General features: G+C 42.4%; 1 protein-coding gene across 2 annotated transcripts in view; it reads right to left on the reverse strand.

Annotated features, from left to right (window-relative positions):
• The window catches only part of KREMEN1 (kringle containing transmembrane protein 1), a 72,614-nt gene that overhangs the window by 17,590 nt on the left and 33,066 nt on the right, over positions 1 to 21,958 (reverse strand). For both annotated transcript variants that reach the window (XM_019426559.2, XM_019426560.2), the window contains exons 4-5: positions 9,626 to 9,750; positions 1,892 to 2,045 (exon numbers count right to left, since the gene is read on the reverse strand). In XM_019426559.2, coding sequence (XP_019282104.1) covers positions 1,892 to 2,045; positions 9,626 to 9,750 — 279 coding nt within the window. The remainder of the gene's footprint in view (positions 1 to 1,891; positions 2,046 to 9,625; positions 9,751 to 21,958) is intronic.

Raw genomic sequence — 21,958 nt, forward strand, 5'->3', positions numbered from 1 at the left:
CAGTAAACATACTCTCCTGGGCTAGGGTGTCAAAGCAGAGGATTTTATAATAATGGACTTTGGTAGTGAAAACCTAAATAGATGTGCAGAACAGATTATTTGCCAACCATTCTTAAACATTAGCCAAGTTTCAGTCTTTAGCTTTAACAGGGGTACTAAACTGAGTATTTGTCTTTTTTGTTTGTTTGTTTGTTTGTTTGTTTACTTTTGAGAGAGAGAGAGTGGGAGGGAGAGGGGCAGAGGATCTGAAATGGGCTCTGCGCTGACAGCAGAGAGCCCAGTGCGGGGCTTGAACTCATGAATCGTGAGATTATGACCTGGGCCACAGTCGGACTCAACCGACTGAGCCACCCAGGTGCCCCATATTTGTCTTGACTTAACAGGAGGTATAGGGAGCCACTGGCAGTCTCCAGCAGGCACACTCAACCAAAAAGACCAACAGTTGACCACATGAGTTCCGCTTGCCAATCCTTCTCTCGTCCTCTGCCCAAGCACACACTTCTGACAATATCTAAGCTATAACCTGTGAAAGGCTCAGTTATAAACTTGGGGGGGCTTTACACCCCATATGTACATACATACACCATATGTAGTAGCTGGATTGTGTCCTACCATGCCTGATAACTATGAATGTGCCCTTATTTGGAAAAAGGGTCTCTACATATGTAATCAAGTTAAATAAGGCCACACTAGATGACAGTGGGCCCTAAATCCAATGACTAGCGCCCTTATGAGGAGATACAGAGAGACAGAGAGGCACGGACAGACAGAGAGAAAATGGCCATGTGAAGGAGGATGTAGAGATTACAGTGATGCAGCTACAAACCAAGGAATGCCAAGGACCGCCAACAGTGACCAGAAGCTTGGAAGAGGCAAAGGAAGTCTTCCCTGGAGCATGACCCTGACAAAACCTTGCTTTTGAACTTCTAGCCTCCCAAACTATGAGAGAATAAATTTCTGTTGTTTGAATCCTCCTGAGTTGTGATCATTTGTCATAGCAGCCCTAGGAAACGAATACACCACATGACATTTCTGCTTAAAGCTGAGTTGCTCTTCGGGTTGAGATGGTAGGAGTATATCCACTCAAGCCTCACGCCTAACAAAGACACCATAGACTCTATAGTGTATCTTAGTGACCTCAAGCCTTTCCTTTTGTCTGCCTCACTTGTGACAGTGTGCCTTCTACCATTTAAAATCTGGAGCGACATTGGTACTCTAGCTCTCACAAAGTCTCATTACCACCGAGTGGATGCGGGGGGTTGTGATGAGGGATCAGGTAGCCCAGAGGTTAGAATAAGGTGCAGGAGAGGTCAAGGCCCCAGATCTATACCCCATCCATAGCACACCCTACCCCCAGCCAGCATCTCACAGATGTGGCGGGTCAGAGAGGAGGCCGGTCAGGGCACACTCAGTATCAGCCCTGGAAAGACAACTTGAAGCATATGTTCTCTTCTCGGCTGCATCACAATAAGATCCCAAATGCCAAGGAAGACATTAAAGGGCTTGGAAACCAAACAATTAAAATAAGAGGACCTTAAGGCTGAGACTGAACAGCTATACCGGTGTCTACATTACGTGGCAAAGGTCATCTTTTCTAGGTTGCCGAAGTACCCCACGATAGGCCTCATCTCTTCCAAGCACATGGCACAACCGTAATTAATTACTGTTAAATGTCTGTCCTCCCTTCTAGAGGGCAGGGGCTGAGTCTTCCTGGTCAGTGTCATATCCCCAGGGTCTGGTCAGGGCCTGGCCTGCAGGAGGCGCTTAGTAAGTATTGCCATGTGAATGAATAAATGAATGAATGGAAGGGAGGGAGGGAGGCTGGGCAGGTGGTTCCTCTGGCACAAGGGTTCCTGTGTCTTGGGCAGCAACGGGCACAGGGCATACTCACTATCAAAGAGGATGATCCTGCCGTCACCGCCACAGGGCTGGGTGTGATCCCCGAAGCAGACGCTGTTGCACTCGGTGCTGGCTGCCTCCCCGTACTTCCAGTAATCAGGATTGTTTCCACAGAAGCAAGCATAGCCTGACTCCATCCCAGCAAACTGCCACAGCAGAGAAACAGCACTCGGTAAATGTCAGTCTGGGGTGTCAGGCGGCCTGAAGGAGCCCCCAGCCTCACCCTCTGGCTCCTCCCTCACTCCATTCCCTCAGTACTCATTACATACTGTATACAACTATGTTTCCCCTTTGGTGAGCATCCCTTTTAATGCTTGTATCTCTACGGTTTTTAAGTGAGTTTTAGGGCTAGTGTGTGTGGGGAATCTCACAAACTTGAAACATTAATAATAACAGCTAAACATTTTATTGAATGTTTACTATGTGCCAGGTGGTAGGTGCTTTCCGGCTACTCTCCCCCGCAAAGTCATTACAGGCCCCATTAAAACTTTTCATTTTATTTATTACCATATGGTAAAACTATTTATATGGTATGTAGTTCTGTAAATTTTAACCCATGTATAGATCTGTGCAATCGCAACAATCAGGATACAGAACAGGCACGCTACCCCCAACAACTTTCTTATCCTGAACCTGCCACTTTATAGTTCTCCCTCCTATAAACAAACCTTGGCAGCTACCTACAAGTTTGCTGTTACTATGGTTTTGTTTTTTCAAGAATATTGCACGCTAAGACTGAATGTTTACGTCCCTCCAAAAGTCACACGTTGAAATCCTAACTCCCACTATGATAGTATTTGGAGGTAGGGCCTTTGGTAGGTGATTGGGTCATGAGAGCACAGACCCTCATGAATGGGATTAGTGCTCTTATAAAAGAGACCCCACAGAGCTCCCAAGGCCCTTCTGCCATGTGAGGACACAGCAAGAAGATGGCCATCTCTGAACCGGGAGACGATATCTCACCAAACACCAAATCTACCAACAAGCTTGATCTTCTACTTCTAGCCTCCAGAACTATGAGAAATAAATGTTTGTTTACCCAGTCTATGGTAAGTTTGGTACGGCAGCCAGAATGGACTAAGATATCACATAAATAGAATCATATAGTATGTAACCTTTTGAGACTGGCTTTCCACTCAGCACAATGTCTTTGAGATTCATCCAAACTGACACATGTATCAGTAGTTCACTCCTTTTTACGGCTGAGTAGTAAGTAGTCCAGTGCATAGATATACTGCTGTTTGTTAATCCATTGGGTTGTTTCTAGTTTTTCATGATTATGGATTGAGTTGCTATAAACATTTGTGTATAGTTTTATGTGAGCGTAAACTTCCATTTCTCCAGAGTAAATACCTAGGAATAGGGATCCTGGGTTATATGGTAAGTGTATGTTTATAAGAAACTACCAAAATGTTTTCCAGAGAGATTGTATCATTTTACATTTGCAACAACAATGTATGAGTCCTAGTTACCCCATATCCTTGTCAACACATGTTATTGTCAGTATATTTTATTTTAGCCATTCTAATAGATGTGTAGTGGGTTTCTTCTGCATTACCCTAGTGGTTAATGATGTTGAATGTCTTTTCATGTGTTTATTTGCCATTTCTATATCGTCTTTGGTGAAGTATCTGTTCAAGTCTTTTGCCCATTTTTAAAAATTGGGGTTTTTTTTACTATGAGTTTTTAGAGTTTGTGTATGCATTCTGCATATAAGTCCTTTGCTGTATATATGATTTGCAAATATTTTCTTCCAGACTATGGCTTATCTTTTCATGCTTTTAAAAATGTCTTTCACAGAGCAAAACATTTTTAATTTCAGTGAAGTCCAAAGTAAAATTTACCCATTTTTTTTCTTTTATGGATCATGCTTTTGCTGTCATACCTAAGAACTTTCTGCCTAAACCCAGGTAAACCCTGGTCATGAACATTTTCTCCCCTCATTTCCTCAAGTTTTATCATTTTACATTTTAATTAGACCTAAGATCCATCTTGAGTTGAGCATGTAGTCTTTTATGTTTAACTTCTCTTAATTAGCATAGCGTTTTAGCAATTCATCCATATTGTTGTGTGTATCAGTATATCTTACTGTATCTTCTTTTTGTTGCTGAGTAGTATTCCACAGTATGGATATACCACAGTTTATTCATCTGTTCATCAGTTAATGGACACTGAGTTTATAATAATGCTGCTATGAACACTCATGTACAAGGTTTTGTGTGAACTTATGTTTTCAATTCTCTTGGGTTTACGTATAGGAGAGGAATTGCTGGGTTATGAGGTTATGTTTAACTTTTTGAGAAACAGCCAAACTGTTTTCCATAGCAGCTGTACTATTTTACATTTCCACCAGCAATGTATGAGGGTTCCAATTTCTCCACATCCTCACCAATGCTTGTTTTTGTCCTCAAAAAAAATTTTTTTTAACTACAACCATTCAAGGTTATTTCTTGTGTGATGTATTATTTCATTATGCTTTTGATTTGTATTTCCCTAAAGACTAATGATATGAGCACATTTTCATGTGCTTCTTGGCCATTTGTATGTCTTCTATAGAGGAATGTCTATTTAAATCATTTGCCTATTTTTTAATTGAGTTGTCCTTTTATTGTCAACTTATAAGAGATCTTTACATATTTTGGACATTAAATCCTTATTCAGATAAATGATTCACAAATATTTTCTCCCATTCTGTAAGTTGTTTTTTCATTTTCTTAATAGTGCCAGTAGTGTTCCTGACACACAAAAGTTGTAAATTTTGATGAAGCCCAATTTACTTTTTCTTTGGTTGCCTGTGCTTTTGTTATCATAACTAAAAAACCATTGCCTAATACTAAAGTCATGAATATTTATACTTATGTTTCCTTCTAAGAGTTCCTTCTATTACTTTTTATTTATTTTTTAATTAGAGAGAGAGAGCGTGAGCAGGGGAGAGGAGCAGAACGAGAAAGAGAGAATCCCAGATAGGCTCTACGCCCAGTGCAGAGCCTGACGCACGGCTCGATCCCATGACCTTGAGATCATGACATGACCTAAGCCAAAATCAAGTTGGACGCTCAACTAAGTCACCCAGACACCCCCAAGAGCTCCTTCTAAAGCTAGATCTAATTACATTTAGGTCTTTGGCTCATTTTTAGTTAATTTTTATATAAAGAGTGAGGTTCATTCTTTTCCATGTGGCTATCCAATTGTCCCAACACTATGTGTTGAAAAGATTATTCTTCCCCATCGAATGATCTTGGCACCCTTTAAAAACTCAACTGACCATAAATTAATGTGTGGGCTTATTTCTGGACCTTAACTTAAATTCCATTGGTCTATATATCCATCCTTATGCTAGTACCATAGCTCTTTTCTCAGTAGTATAATTTAAAGTTAACTTTGGTCTTTGGTATGATTTGAACATAGAGATTCATTTTTCTTCATGAAAAGCTCCTGTTTTTCTCCAGAACTTTTTTTTTTTTTTTGAGAGCAAGACAGCAGATGCATGCAAGTGGGGGAGGGGCAGAGAGAGAGAGAGAGAGAGAGAGAGAGAGAGAATCTTAAGCAGTCTCCATGCCCAGGGCAGAGCCCGACATGAGGCTCAGTCTCACAATGGTGAGGTCATGATCTGAGCCGAAATCAAGAGTCAGATGCTTAACCGACTGAGCCATCCAGGCACCCCTCCAGAACTATTTGTTGAAAGACTATCCTTTATCTCTGTTGAAAATCAACTGTTCATGTAAGTGCAAGTCTATTTCTGGACTCTATTTGGTTTCACTGATACCTATAGCAGGAGTTGAAAACCTTTTTCTTTCATAAAAAGTCAGATAGTAAACATTTCTGGCTTTGAGGGCCATACAGTTTTTTCTCAACTACTTAACTTTGCTATTGTAGCATGAAAACAGGCATAGACAATGGGCATGGCTGTGTTTCATTAAACTTTATTTACAAAAGTAGGTAGGTAGTAGAATTCGGTCTACATACCACTGTCTGCTAACTCCTGATCTATATGACTATTCTCATGCCAATACTACTCTCTTCATTACTATAGCTTTCTAGAAAGTCTTAAGATCAGGCAGGATTAGGCCTTAAAAGTTGACCTTTTTAAAAATTATTTTAGTTATTCTATGTACTCTGCCTTTCCATGTAATTTTAAGATCAGCTTGACAAATTTAAAAAAAACTATAATTTTAATTTTTTTTAATGTTTATTTATTTTTGAGAGAGAAAGAGAGACAGACAGAGTGCAAGCAGGAGGGGCAGAGAGAGAGAGAGAGACACAGAATCCAAAGCAGGCTCCAGGCTCTGAGCTGTCAGCACAGAGCCTGACATGGGGCTCGAACTCACTAACTGTGAGATCATGACCTGAGCCAAAGTTGGACGCTTAACCAACTGAGCCACCCAGGCGTTCCTAAAAAAAAAAACAACAAAAAACGAAAAACAAAAACAAAACAAAACAAAACACTATGATTTTGATTGGGATTGCATTGAATCTATAGATCTGGGAAAAATTGACATTTTAACAATATTGAGTCTTCTAATCCATGAACAATGTCTGTATTTATAGTTATTTATGTCTTCTTTAATTTACTCTTGCAATATTATGTAGTATTTGGTATATAGGTCTTTAATATCATTCGTTAATTCTGAAGTTATTTATGTTATTGTAAATGGAATTTAAAATTTTTATTTTCCAACCGTTCACTGCTGGTACATAGAAATGCAACTGACTTTTGTATATGGCCTTGTAATGTGCAACCTGGATAACTTATTATTTGTAATAGCTCTTATGTATAATTGTCTACATACATGATCATGTTGTCCATAAATTAAAAAAAATTATTTCCTCCTTTCCAACCTACATGCCTTTTCTTTTTCTTGCTTTATTTCATTGGCAAGGATCGCTAGTACTGTGTTAAAAAGAAGATGTGTGGGGGGCGGGCACCTGGGTCGCTCAGTTAAGCGTCTGACTTCAGGTCAGGTCATGATCTCATGGTTCATGAGTTCAAACCCTGCATTGGGTCCTCTGCTGTCAGCACAGAGACCACTTTGGATCCTCTGTCCCTGCACTCCTTTTCTGCCCCTCCCCTGTGCTCTTGTGCTCTCTCAAAAATAAATAAGCATTAAAAAAGAAAAAAGAAAAAAGAAAAAAAAAGAGGTGAGAATGGGCATCGCTATTTTTTCCTGATTTTATTAAGTAGAAAGCACTGAACCTTTTACCACTGAATATAATGTTAGCTTTAGATTTCTCGATAGCTGCTCTTAATCAGTTGAGGAAGTTCCATTCTATTCCTTGTTTGCTGATGACTTTTATCATTAATGGGTGTTGTGTTTTCTCAAGTACTTTGGCTGTATTTTTATTCTGAAATAGTTTCAAACCTACAGAACAGTTATAATAATAATACAAAGAACTTCCTTATCACTTTTACTTAGAAATCTACATTCAAGTCGGCAACTGCCTGAATGATATCCTTTGTAGAAAAGGATCTAATCCAGGATCACAGATGTACTTAGTTGTCAGGTCTCTTTAGTTTAATGCTCCCATTAAGAACAGTTTGTCAGTCCTTTTTTGACCGTTGTGACTTTGACAGTTTTGAAGAACAGAGGCTAGTCATCTTGCAGAATGTCCCTTGTTTCAGATTTGCCTAACGTTTCATCATGATTAGATTCATATCATGAATTTTGGGCAGAAATATCACCAAAGTGATGTTATGCTCTTGATAGGTCAGGTGGGATAGAATGTTTAGTTTCCCTATAACTGGTGATACTAACTTTGATCACTTGAGTAAGGAGTATATGCCAGTTCTCTCCACAGCAGAATTACTTGTTTTCCCTTTAGAGTATTTTGTGGGGCAATCTTTGAGCTATGTAAATACCCTGTTCCTCATGCAACTTTCACCCAGTAGTAGATAAAGTCATGGGGTATCTGCAAACCCTGATATTTGTTCTCTGAATTAATTATTACTATGACGGTTGCCAAATGGAGAATTTTCTAATTCTGTCATATAATCTACATTTCTTAGCTGCCATTCTCCTATAAGAAAATGCCTTTCTTCTCCTCATTTGTTTACTTATGTATATCAGTGTGGATTTGTGGATTCTTATTTTATTCCATGAGGTATATTTATTATTATAATTATTTGTTTTGAAGCTCAATGTATGTTAGATTTGGACCATGGAGACCCTTCCAGTTGGTTTCTGTGACCTTTTGACTAGCCCTATAACTCCTTACTTTTTTTTTTCTTTTATGTTTATTTTTGAGAGAGAGAGAAAGCAGCGGAGGGGCAGAGAGAGAGGTGGACTGAGGATCTGAAGTGGGCTCTGCGCTGACAGCAGAGGGCCCAAGGTGGGACTTGAACTCATGAACCATGAGATCATGACCTGAGCTGAATTTGGATGCTTCACCAACTGAGCCACCCAGGGGCCCCTCCTTACTTTCTTGTACAACATGCTTCAGACCCCTCTTGCACTTTCTCAGGATCAGCTCTAGAATTAGCAATTTTCTCCAAGCAACCCTCGTTCTTTTTTTAATTTATTTTTTGTTTTGTTGTTGTTGTTGTTTAGAGGGAGGGGGGAGAGAGAGAGAGAGGGAGAGAGAGAGAGAGAGAGAGAGAGAGAGAGAGCGAGCAAACAATAAAGAATCTTAAGCAGGTTCCATGCTCAGCACAGAGCCTGACATGGGGCTCGATCTGATGACCCTGGGATCACGACCTGAGCCCAAATCAAGAGTCAGACGCTTAACTGACTGAGGCACCCAGGCACCCCAAGGAGTCCTAGTTTTGATGTAATGGAGAACAATATCTAGAAACCAAGATCTGAGGACTAAGTGTGCTCTGTGCTATCACTGTGTCACTGTTCGAGGTCCTCTCAGTGGACAGAGATAAGGAATATATATGTATATACATACACACACAGACCTACTAACATGTTTATATTTATTTCCATAGCTCTCTCTATATATATCAAAACCATAAAATATATACTAATAACTTCAATCCCCATCTGACAGTCTAGGCTTTATTTTGGTTTTCTCTGGCTCCCTTTGCCAATAGTGAGGAACCTGGCTCCCATTATCTTCAATATGTTAACTTGTATGCTCAATCCTTTTGCAAGCAACCAATCACTCCATCATGTTAGGTCAATTGCCTTTCTAAGCCACCTGCCTCACAAAAGCCCTGACCTTGCCAGGCTACTCTCCTTGCTTGGACCTGATGAATGGCTTTTTCACTGAATTATTAATGAAGGACAAAAGAAAAGAAAGAAAAAGGAAAGAAAGAAGGAAAGATACAGCAAACAATAGCATTATTGAACCTTAATAGCTAAGGAGTGAATTTTAGATAGAGGAAAGGACAGAAAGAAAAGAAAATATTTTGTCCAGGCAAGGGCCCATAACATAGCAAGGAAATAACCACTACCTTGGCCTATTCCCAGAACCCCTGTGGAGCCAGAGATGTCCCTGCTCATAACATTCAAGGGCACAAGGAAATACATAATTCTGTCAGAGGTCAAATAGGGATGCAAATATTGAGATTTTCCTCTCTTTTCTCTCCCCGTCTTTAGACAAGAATGCTACTTCACGCTCCTGAATGCCAAGCCCCATTCCTCCTCCTGCTCCTCCTTGGCAGAAAAGTAGTCATACGGTTTGATACTTTTTTTTAAAAAGTATATATATTTTTAAGTTATCTCAGCAGAATGCATTTATATCTTCATGCTTTTCTATAGATATACAGCCATAGAGCCATTACCTTGAACCTCTGACTCCGACAAAAGCTGATGCAGGTTTGTATGGTAAGTTTGTTAGACGTTTTACTGGCGCCAGTTAGAGGAGGTGGGTTCCCATGATCCTTGTAGCAGCCAAGGTTTCCAGGCACTGGAGAAAAAAGAAAAGCAAAAGAATTTCACAACATCTGGCTGTGAAACACAAAGAAGGAAGAGAGATTTGTGCCAGGTACTTTCATCTCAGCTAACGTTTCTACTCCTAAGGTACAAATAAATAATAAGCAACAGGCTTTAAAAATGGAAGTCTTAGTGTAATCTGGCAAATGCCACGTTTCTGTTTTCTTGTGAAGAGTGTGTGAGGCCCGGGTCCACCTTTAACTAACCCACTGAGTACTGAAGAGAACTAAAAGCAATTTCCTCAAAATAGAGAAGTTACAATAGGCAAATTATGTTTCGGAGTCACCGGAGGGCAGGAAAAGCCCTTGGAAGCCCTTCATCACAAGACAGGATGCCTCCCCTTGTTCTTAGAGAGCTCCATAAGTGGGCTTCCCAAAGTGCCTTCAGTGAGTGTATTCGTCTCCTGTAGCTGCTTGAACAAATCACTACAAATCTATTGGCTTAACACAGCATAAACTCATTATCCTACAGTTCAGGAGGTCAGAAGTACTAAATGGATCTTGCAGGACTGAAATCAAGGGGTTAGCAGGGACTTGTTCCTTTTGGAGGCACAGGGGGTATCTGTTCCCTGCCTTTTCCATCTCCTGGAAGCTGCCCCTAATCCTTGGCTAGTGGCCACACCATTCCAAACTCTGCCTCCATCATATCTCCTTCCCTCCCTCTGCTTCCAGCATCACATCACCTTCTCTGACTCCGATCTTCTGCTTCTCTGTTATAAGAACCTCTGTGATGACATCGGGCCTACCTGGATAATCTTCCCGTCTAAAAATCCTCAACTTAAGTACATCTGCAAAATCTTTTATGCCATGCAAGGTAACATATTACAAGATTCCAGAGATTACAGGATAGACATTTTGGGGGGGGGGGAGTCATTATTCAGCTTACCACAGTGAACATACTAGTGTTTCACAATCATGTAATCGGATGGTTTTGTCTAGTAGAAAAAGCTATATCTGAGAATAAAGAAACCTGAATATATGTATCAACTGTGGTAGACAGCTTTCAAAGTTGGCACTCAATGATCCCCACCTCCTGGTGTTCATGCCATTGTGGAATCCCGTCTTCTTGAGTGTGGGCTGCATCACTGCTTTTGACCAACAGAATGTGATAAAGTTGATGGGACTCCATTTCTGTGATTAGGTTATAAGAGCCTGTGACTTCTGTCTTCCTAGTAGACTCTATCTATTGCCTTCTTGGCTTATATACTTTAATAAAACAATACGCTATGTCGGAGAAGCCATGTGTCAGGGAACTGAGGGTGGCCTTTAACCAATAGCCAGAAAGAAACCAAGACTTTCAGTTTTTGCAGTTACTGAATCCTACCAACAACTATGTGCACTTGAAGGAGGTTCTTCTCCAGTGGAGCCTTCATATGAGACCCCAGTCCCAGAAGACACCACGATTGCAGCCTGGTAAGAAACCTAGAAGCAGAGGATCCAGCTAAACCATGTCCAGATTTCCTGACCCATAGAAAGTAAGACAATAAATGTGTGTCATTTTAAGTAACTAAGTTCTAGGGTAGTTTGTTATACAGCAATAGATAACTAATACACCTATATAATACCTACTAAATATATGTTTGTTGAAGGAAGGAAGGAATTTATTGTGGGCCATGGCCAAATCAGCCCCTCTGGGTCTTAGTTTTCCATCTGTGTTATTAACTTATGAATCACTCCACTATCAGATGAAGCCCTTTCCCCTATTTTTGCTGTTTGGCTCCTCACAGTTTATATAACTGAAGACATAATAAGACATGAATGAGGCCTCGTCGTAGAAGCACTTCTAGGTCAGTTAAGACCTAGATATATTATCTAATTCCAAAGTGAGCCAAACAGACTCCTAGAAAGTGTTTTTCCTTTATATTTAAGACTAGAAAAAAGGGGCATCTAGCTGGCTTAATCGGTGGAGTGTGTGACTCTTAATCTCAGGGTTGTGGGTTTGAGTCCCATGCTGGGTGTAGAGATTACTTAAAAACAAAACCTTTTAAGGGGAACTTGGTGGCTCAGTTGATTGAGTGTCTGACTTCAACTCAGGTCATGATCTCACGGTTTGTGAGTTCAAGCCCCGCATCAGACTCCCTGCTGTCAGCATAGAGCCTGCTTCAGATCCTCTGTCCCCACTTCTCTCTCTGCCCCTCCCCTGCTTGTGCTCTCTCTCATAAAAATAAATAAACTTAAACAAGAAATTAAAAATCTTTTTTTTTTTTTTTTACAAAGACTAGAAAACAGCATGGTCCAGTTTAACAAGGTTTACATCCACATTAGCCTGTTGGCATATAAAAATATATGCGTGATTCTGTATGTATGTACATACACACACTTCTAAATTTCTGCCACCATCAACATCTAACCAGTTCCTGTTAAATTGGCAGGAAGTACCACTGCTAACCAAAAGAGTCACCCTTCCCCTTCTAGCCAAGTGGTTACCCTTCTCCCTTGCGTCACACATGGTTCAAATATAACAAATGTGGCTCACCACACAAATGTTAAAATGCATCTTTTGGAAACAAACCAAATCTCTATAGTGGCGAATGTAAACAGAAAAGCTCTAGGCGGTAGGAGTCCGGTGTTCAGTGAGAGCCTGGCCTGGGAATGGCTGGGTTTTAGAGGTTAAACAAATGCAGTGAGTTAAGTGTCTCTAGGCGGGGGCGTAACCTATAAGCCGAGTTTGTTAAAGGGACCTTGTGTATGGAAACCCGAGCCATGTATTTAATGGCTCTTAATAAAAACTACTTGATCATCATCATCCTGGTCATTTATTCTGATTTTTGTCTCATTTATTCTATTATGCTCATAAGTAAGCACATTATTATGTATTAGCTTATAGAGAGCCCAAGGCGTATAATCATAAATGTTAAGATTAGACGTAAACAAGGCTATGGGTTGCATTAATGCAGCTGGAACTTATAAGCTTCGCTTACAGTTTGATGAGCAAATCCAGGCAGTTCATGTTCCAGTGGGCTGGTGTGGTGGATCTCTGGAAGTCAGACCGTACCACGCCGTAGCTCCATCCACCTGAATCTCCATGGCCTAAGGTATCACGCTTGTCATGCCCAAGTCAATCACTTGCCAATTACCATCAATTCCACCTCCTTGCATACCGCAGACATCTGTCCATGTCTATCTCCATGCTGCCACTTCCTCAGGTTAAGCCACCATCTCCTTCCACTTAGACCACTGCATCAGCCCCCTCTTCTACCTCCTTGCTTCTAGGCACACCCTAAAATGGTTAGTACACTGCAACCAGAATAATCTTTACCACACGTGGCAGGCATAAGGAAGGGTAAGGACAAAGGCTTTTGAGGCAAGAACGATGCTGTCCTCTGCAGGAACAAAAAGAAGTGAGGGTGACCCATGACAGAGAGAGGGAAAAACAGTAGGAGCTGGAGAGGTATGCAGGGGCCCTGCCGAAAACCCTCAAAGCCCCTCAGGATCAAGTCCAAACTCTCTCACATGGTACACAAGGCCCTGCCTGACCTGTGCTGCTTTCTCCTCTTCCCCTCCCCCCTTTCCCTCAGCTCGGGTCCTACATGAAGGCCAAATTAAATGACAGTATATGTGCAAGTTTCCCCACTGCACGTTGCTTTCTGGCCTCTGGACTTTTGTACATGCCCTTTCCTTTGCTTGGAATACTCTCTCCTGCTTAACATTGCAGCCTGAGCACTGCTTCCCCCAGGGAAGGCCCCCTCTACCCTACAAAGAAGATTATATGCTCCTGCTGTGTAGTCCTATAGCAGCCTAAGTTGCGCTTGATTCTAAACACTTGTTCATGTGTCTCTCTCCCCAATTAACCATGAACAACTTAAGGGTAGAGCTGTATCTTCCACACACCATTGTATTCAGAGGGCTCTGTATTCACGGAGCCGTGCTCTAAAACTGCACGCTGGGGGGCGCCTGGGTGGCTCAGTCAGTTAAGTGTCTGACTTCAGCTCAGGTCATGATCTCAAGGTTTGTGAGTTCGAGCCCCGCGTCGGGCCCTGTGCTGACAGCTCAGACCTTGGAGCCTGCTTTGGATTCCGTGTCTCCTTCTCTCTCTGCCCCTCCCCGACTTGTGCTCTGTCTCTCGAAAATAAATAAATGTAAAAACAAAATTTAAACTGCACACTGGATGCACAAGCATGTTCTGCACCAGCCACCCAGAACCATGGAGTGAGTGGGTAAAGGTATTTCTTAGGCAGCAGTGAAAGAAGAGAGTAGGGTGGAAGTGAAAAGTAGAGCCCACCTGCATAACAACATCCACTTAAAGCTAGTGACCACTGGTTCTGACTCCTGCCTGCACATTGCCCTCTTGTTTTTCTTTTTTTTTTTAGTTTTTTAATTTTAAGTAGGCTTCCTGCCCAGCACAGAGCCCAGTGCAGAACTTGAACCACAACCCTGAGATCAAGACCTGAGCTGAGATCAAGTGTCAGATGCTTGACTGACTGAGCCACCCAGGCACCCCACACACTGTCCTCTTTGGCTATCAGAAACACTGTTCAAGGGGCACATGGCTTAGTTGGTTAAGTGTCTGACTCTTGATTTCAGCTCAGGTCATGATCTCACAGTCATGAGATCGAGCCCCATGTCGGGCTCCGCACTGGGCACGGCGCCTGCGTAAGATTCTCCCTCTGACTCTCCCCTGCTCACTCTCACTCTCACTCTCTCTCTCTCAAAACAGAAAAGAAAAAAGAAAACACCATTCAAGATAACGGAGTTTCCATAAAGGTTAACTCGAAAACTTAAAGTTTTATCCTTTATCAGGAAAAGTTTTATCTGAAAAAAGTTTTATCTGGAAAGTTTTATCCTTTATCTGGAAAGAACCTTTCTAAAATGCATTAGCTATTTCTTTTTAAAAACTTAACTCAGGGGGTCCCTGGGTGGCTCAGTCGGTTGAGCATCCAGCTCTTGATTTCGGCTGAGGTCATAATCTCACAGTCCTGACATTGAGCCCTGTGTTGGGCTCTTTGCTGGGCATGGAGTCTGCTTAAGAATCTCTCTCCCTCTCTCTTTGCCCCTTCCCTGTTTGCTCTTGCTGTCTCTCTGAAAGAAAAAAAAAAACTTGGGGTGCCAGGGTGGCTCAGTCAGTTAAGTGGTCGTGATCTCTCCGTTTGTGAGTTCGAGCCCCGTGTCGGTCTCTGTGCTGACAGCTCAGACCCTGGAGCCTGCTTCAGATTCCGTGTCTCCCTCTCTCTCTGCCCTCCCCCACTCATACTCTCTCTTTCTCTCTCAAAAATAAACATTAAAAAATTAAAAAAAAAAAAACTTTGTTTAACCTACTTTAAATTTCTCTTGGTGGCTTGAGGTCATCAAATGTGCTTCACCAAATGGCCCCAGCCTGGTGTGCTTTTTTACATTCTTGTGTCTGACTTCAATAGTTAAGTCTGTCCCCTTGGTTACCAGCCTGGGCTGCTGAACCCTCAAAACGTCGGAACTGGAAGGAGTCTCAGAGAGCATCTACTCTGTGCTACTGTCTCTGTGTACCCTCTTCTTAATTTGCTGCTTCTTGGGCTTACAACAATACCATCGAGCTTATTAGATTTGTGTGAAAAATAAGAACAAGTGGTTTCCAAAAGAGGGAGGGACTCTAGGATCCTCACTTTCTGGCATCCATCCTGTAGCTCGGGAGTTGCTTTTTGTGTGCTCACGTCCTGGTCTGAGGCAATATTCTGAAGGACACTGTCGCTACTGCCATCTGTTCGGGAGCAGTGAGCATTCTGCAGCAATCACAAATGGGAGCTCTGGAGTCGGACAGACCCCAGGGTGAATTCTGGCCCCAGTTTCATCCACGGTGGAATGAGAAGCAATATGGCCTCAAAGGGTTCTTCTGAGAATTAAAATGAGATAATGTAAATAAAGTAAGCACCACAAGGCCTGACAAGATGATGTGTGCGGAATAAACAGTGTTTATTACCATTACAGTTGACCCTTGAACAACAAGGGTTTGAACTGCACGTGTCTACTTTATGTGGATTTTGGACAGGACAGGACTAGAAGTGTTATTTGCTCTTCCTTATGATTTTCTTAATAACATTTTCTTTTCTCTAGCTGCTTCTATTGTAAGAATACAGCATATAAGAAATATAACATGCAAAGTATGTGTTAATTCACTGTTTATATTATCGGTAAGGCTTCTAGTCAACAGCAGGCTATGAGTAGTTAAGTTTTTGAGAGTTAAAAGTTATGTGTGATGTTTGTCAGGGCCCTTAACCCCTGCATTGTTCAAGGGCCAGCTGTATATATAATAGGGCTTTCATCATTCACCACACAAACAGAAACAACTTGCTCAGTAATAGAAAACGAAAATAGCATTCATTGAGTTAAAAGGCAAAATCAAAGGCAGCCACCTCAAAAAAATGGGTTTAATTCCAGATATTAAAACATCGATCTCTTACATCTGGTGAGCACACAGTAGACTTCCACATAAGCATCTCACATGGAAATCAAAGCCCTTTGAGGAAGGCAGCATGCATGAGGTTATTCTATGTGACAAAGAAGAAACCACCGTCCAGCAAGGTTAAGGGCCTTCCATGGGGGCCCAGAAGATGGAACTGGAGATCACAAGTAAGCTCGAGGGTGGCAGATTCTCACTTTGTGGTTTTGTTCCCTTTTCTCATAGGGCCAGTCTGGCGAACTGAATGGAAGTAAGATTAAAGACTGACCTCTCAAACACACTAGTCCCTCAACACTCTGTGTGCCACGAGGCCAGCCTCTGAGACAGTGGCCAGCCTCTGAGGGGTGCCACTGCCCTCTGACTCGCGCTGGAAAGTGTGGCTCCAAGTCTCGCCGGAGAAGACACGTCATGTAGTCTTCAAAAGCATTACTGGCCAACTGAGTGCATTTCCAGACCGTGTCCCACCCTTAGCTCTTCCCAGAAGCAGGGAGGAAAAGTCAATTTGAAAAAGGATATTTGTTCTCAAATTCCTTTTTACTTTCAAGACCACTTTAAAGTCCTGTGGCTTGGTCATGCATTTTTCGTCTTACCAAAGCGACTTCATCACTTTCAATTTAAAAAAAAAAAAAATCATCTTAAAATACAAACAGACCCCTTGTTTATCATAGTCAGTGCTTTAAAACACATGACAGTTAATTAGCAACATTCTCTTCAGATATTCAGAGGTCTTGACGAAGATAAAAGTTTTAGAGGTGGCTGAGGGGAGATGGTTCTCTATTCAGATTAATCCAGGAACCATTGTTCTTTTACTATCACAAGGAACCATTGGGAAACAGCCAGGCAGGCTGACTAACCACCCATTACATTTGGATATAATTGTGGCCTCATTGTGAAGGTGCTATGTATACCTCCATAGGGGCCTCCATGGCTGACAACCCTTTTCTAAGGGCCACCTATTGCCCATGGCACCTTCTCAGAGGAGCTGCTCCTATCCCTCCTCTGCTGCTGGTTGGGAACAGGCCAAAAGACTCCATCCTCTGACTGACTCCCATAGGTCCCATCAGATTCTTTCTCCCAGAAAAGCTGGAATTGGGATTTCAGTTCGTGAATTGTGAGCACTAGACTTGTAGGGTTCTGTAAGTGGGAATTAAGACAACCAGCCATCTTTGGGCCACCTGAGTCGAGGAGTGAGCTGATTCTTCTGGTCCACAAAGAGGAAGAAGAATGGATACCATCCTGAGAGAGATAGGCAGAGGTGGGAGACCATGGGGCTCCAGAGAGAGATGGCAAGAATGGGTACTTTCCTCCCAGGTTCTTGGGACACATGAATGGGGGTTCTGCACTATATTCCCAACGTCCTTCCAATAAATCCTTTTTGCTCAAGTTAGCTTGAGTGAGTTCTATTCCTGGCAATCAATTCCTGACAAAGATAGAAAGCATGTCCATTATGGCAAAAGCTCAGTGTGAATACATATCTTCAGATGGCAATTTATATAAGAAGTCCTGACTGCAACTGTGTTTTCTATCCCAGTGCTCTAACCAGATCTGGGATATTTGTTTAAGAAACCAGAAGCAGAGGTGCCTGGGTGGCTCAGTCGGTTAAGCGTCCGACTCCGGCTCAGGTCATGATCTCACGGTCCGTGAGTTCGAGCCCCGCGTCGGGCTCTGTGCTGACAGCTCAGAGCCTGGAGCCTGTTTCAGATTCTGTGTCTCCCTGTCTCTCTGCCCCTCCCCTGTTCATGCTCTGTCTCTCTCTGTCTCAAAAATAAATACACGTTAAAAAAAAAATAAAAAAAAAAAAGAAACCAGAAGCAAAGTTCTTATCTGGCATTTTGGAAAACTTCCTTGGCTCCTTTTACTTTGTCTTATAAGTGAAATCTGCTTCTTCAGAAATGAAGAAATGAAATGTGGTGACTCTGCTTATTTTAAGTCATTTCACCTTATGTTGAGACCATCTTTCGCCCCTGGGATCTCACATTGGTGTCTCAGTAGTTGATTTCTTCCCTTCATGGGAACAAGAACTAAGTTCACATGAGATGATGCCATCGGTGTCCTATTTGAAGACCAATCATTCCAAATACATCCTTCTGAGAGTTGATGGGTTAGGTGTAGACTCATCCACTCTCTCAACCATGAACCATGACCACAAGTGCACTGCTCCCCATCCTGTCCATCTACAACTGCCGTTCCAGATCTGGCAGCTGCCATCTTGGTCCAAGTCCTATGCCAGTATGGCTCCACTGTACTTATTTAACTTTATTTCTAAACATTAGCTGTCCTTTGTCAGTCATACTGATTCTGGAAGTGGCACTACTCATGTCTCTGAGTCTCCTATCAGGTCACCCGGACTGTGACCTGATGTAAATGTAAGTAAACACAGACTTTTCTTCCCCTATGAAATTTTACCTTTAGGGGAAGGTAGTAAGAGTTTCTAAGGATCCTGACCCCCACATGGCCCTGATGAATCACAGTGGTAGTTCTCTTTTGGTGAGAGTTCCTTCTCTGAAACTGAATTTCTGGTGATTTAATGTGGTAGACAGTCTTCAAAAGAGGATCTAATGATCTTGCCTCTCCCCATACATGCGGGTTGCTCCCTACTTTAAGAGTTGGCATCAATTTCCTTTGCTTTTGAATCCGGGCTGGCCTTGTGACTTGCTTTGATCAACAGAATGTGGTGGACTTCTGAGTTCATGCGCTAAGAAGACTGGCAGTTTCTACTTTGTCTCTCTTGAAAACCAGCCACCATGTGAGAGGCCTGAGTACGCTGTTGGAAAAAGTGGTCATCCAGGTAGAAGCCTGTAGTCATCTTGGATGTTCTAGCCCCAGCAGAGCCCCCGGGAGAATGCAGCCACCAGACTAAGCCCAGATGAGAGTGGCAAAAGAACCACCCTGCTGAAATTTGGTCAACCCACACGAGCAGGAGAAATGATAAGCTGTTGTTATCTTAGGTCACAAGGGTTTGGCACCCCAAACTGTACTGTTGCACAGTAACAGACAGCTGAAACACCTTACTCGACAAAAGGTCAGTCCAAGTTCAGGAGGAATGATACAGCTGTGTCTCTGGGAAGAAGAGCTCAGTTTGTTGACTTGAACTTTTGTTTCTCAGGGACACCACAAATATCCCAGGCAAGGAACCACAGAGGCATCTTTTACTCTTCCTGCTGTTCCATCCCTTATATATTCTACTTGTCATCAACTTCTGTCTTCTTCTTAAATGTATCTTAGATTTAACCCTTCCTGTCTTATCTCACCATTGCCATCACAGCTCAGACCCTGATGCCCTGGATTTAGAAATCCACACCCATCCTCTCCTCCCCAGACTTTCTTCCTCGGATCCATCCTGTAAATGGACACTGGGCTCATCTTCTTAAACTAGGGCTTTCAGTGTTTCAGTCCCCATCTAACCAACTCTGGCTTTTGAGGTTTCGAGGCCTCACCTGGTCCCTCCCTGTCCACTCCTCTACTTCGGCAGCAGGTTCCCCAGTCCACATGTACAATCCTGGGTCCTTCCTCTAAGTCCCTGACAGGCTGTTCCATGACCTGGTGTGCCCTGACTCGTCTAGCCCCATCTGCCTTTCTCTGTAATGATGCCTCCAATCTCCCCCACCCTACTGAGAGCCCTCTCATCTGCAAAAATTCACTGTGCTCCACCTCCTAATTCAATCTTATTTATGTAACTGGTGGGCTGGCCTCCAATTTCTTCCCATGTTTATAACTCAGATTCCTAGTTATATCATAAAATTGACAGTAGGGACTCTTTCTTATGTTTATGTATATTCCTTACAGGCCAGTGCAAGTGTAAAGGTTTTCAGTAAAATGACCCTTTTGATCTGAATGATTTTCCCTTTTTAAGTGATTAGTATGACTTACCCAACTGTGCTTTAGAACATTTTGGAAATACAGTATATATCTGTCATTGAGGAAAATGTCCATTTAGTTCAGAAAGTTTCCTCATGGAAAATTAAATAATATCTACTGCCAAAAACAAAGAACAATCGAGTAACCACCAGATCTGAAACCATAAAACTGTACTGTGAGAACAAATGCAGGGCCTCTTGTGTTCCCTGACTGCAATGCCACATCAGGCCCCAGGGGAGTGGCTGCCCCAGCAGCTGAGGCATGCTACCGAGCCCCATGGCTAGTCAGATAAAAAAGGAATGGACAGAAATAACACACAGGTTAGGAATAACCTATTTAGGAATTGCATGACAGGGAATATGCCAACAGCAGTCCATTCCCTGTGGAAAGCCCAGGCCACCATAATACCTGCTAGGACTTCCATGCCCACCAGGTGCTGGGCCCTGGACTTGGGGTTTTGTGCACTTTACCTACTGAATCTTCAAAAGAACCCAAGAAGGGACAAAGGAGGAGACCAAGGCTCAGAGGAGAGTCATTTTGCCAAAAGCCATTGAATGATTAAGATTCAAATCTAAGCCAGTATGACTCTGACATCCACATTCTTTCCATTAACTTGTGTTGTCTTTCTTACTGGAAGAGACATGATATCACATCATCAAGAATATTTAATGAGCATGTGCTATGGTCTCCACTGTGCTAGGTGTTGCAGAAGATTGTTTAAATATACGGCTTGAGGGGGAAAGATGCCATCAGCACCCTCTGTAATTAACATCCCATCCATGTCAAAAGAGAGCACCTGCTACACAAATGCAGCTTCATCTTAAGTCAGACCTTTCCATCTTTCGTCTCTCCTTCACAGAAGTTCCAGAGCTACCCCTGCTCCTATCTTTGAACAGCTTAGCCTAGCTGGGAAAACAAAACTTCTCCCATAAAGTAAAAATGAATCGTATAAAGCAGGAGTCTGACATATGCTAATGTAATGTGAATCTAAAAGGACTCAGTGAAACAAAGACGTTAAGTAATTGTAATGGCCAGAGAGAAGAAGTGAAAAAAATATTGGTCTGCATAATTTATATTATTAATAGTCATTTCAATATTGCTTTGGCTATCAGCTAAAATGTGGGGTTTCGTTTTAGCTGGGAAGTGTTAATGATGCACACAGATGTGTCTTTTCGGAAGTGAACTTCAGCCCATGCAATGAGGGCACAGTGCTGGGAGAGACCCCCAGGCCTGGACAAGGCGCCTGGTGCAGTGCTTCACGCAAAGGGCCCAACTCTGGGGACCCCCTTCCCAGCTGAGAACAGCTGGGCTGGGAACACCCGCAGAGACGGCCCAACATCCTACAGAGTGGTTCTGCTGTGCACAAATGCTTCCTGGATACCATCACAGCCTGCGGTCCTCCTGGGGCTTGGGATTTCCCAAACTCAAAGAAGACAAGAGACTGACTTAGAGTTAACAGCTTGAACTGCAGACCCTCTGTCGCCACTGAGTTAATCCTTCGGTTTCCACAATGTCAAAAAGGCAATCTTAATAATTCGGCATACTATCAGAATTTCAAACTCTAATTCCCAAACAATCCGCCAAGAAAATTCTCAAGAATGACCTCAACAGTAGCCTGGATCCATCCCAGGGCCCCCATTTTCAAGGAAATAAAGGAAATGGGGCTGTTCTCAAGTACTGGAAGGAAAGGGCACTGGGCTTGCCATTAGGAGCCCTAGATTCAAATCCGATTCGGCTCAGGGTGTAATCCTCATCAGATCACTTCACTACTCCAGCCTCATTGTCTCATCTAAACAATGGTGGGTGGGGAGTGGACATAGCACCTGCTTCACAGCATTTCTGGCAAAGGTTAAGTGAGGCAATGTGAATATATGTGTTTCATACATAGCAGGTACTCAATAACAGCTGAAATAAAAGCTAAAACATGCTAAATATCAGTGCTGACATTAAAATGC

The sequence above is a fragment of the Panthera pardus genome, unplaced genomic scaffold (genome assembly GCF_024362965.1).
Source record: "Panthera pardus isolate Hobbes unplaced genomic scaffold, ASM2436296v1 HiC_scaffold_15, whole genome shotgun sequence".
NCBI lineage: Eukaryota > Metazoa > Chordata > Mammalia > Carnivora > Felidae > Panthera > Panthera pardus.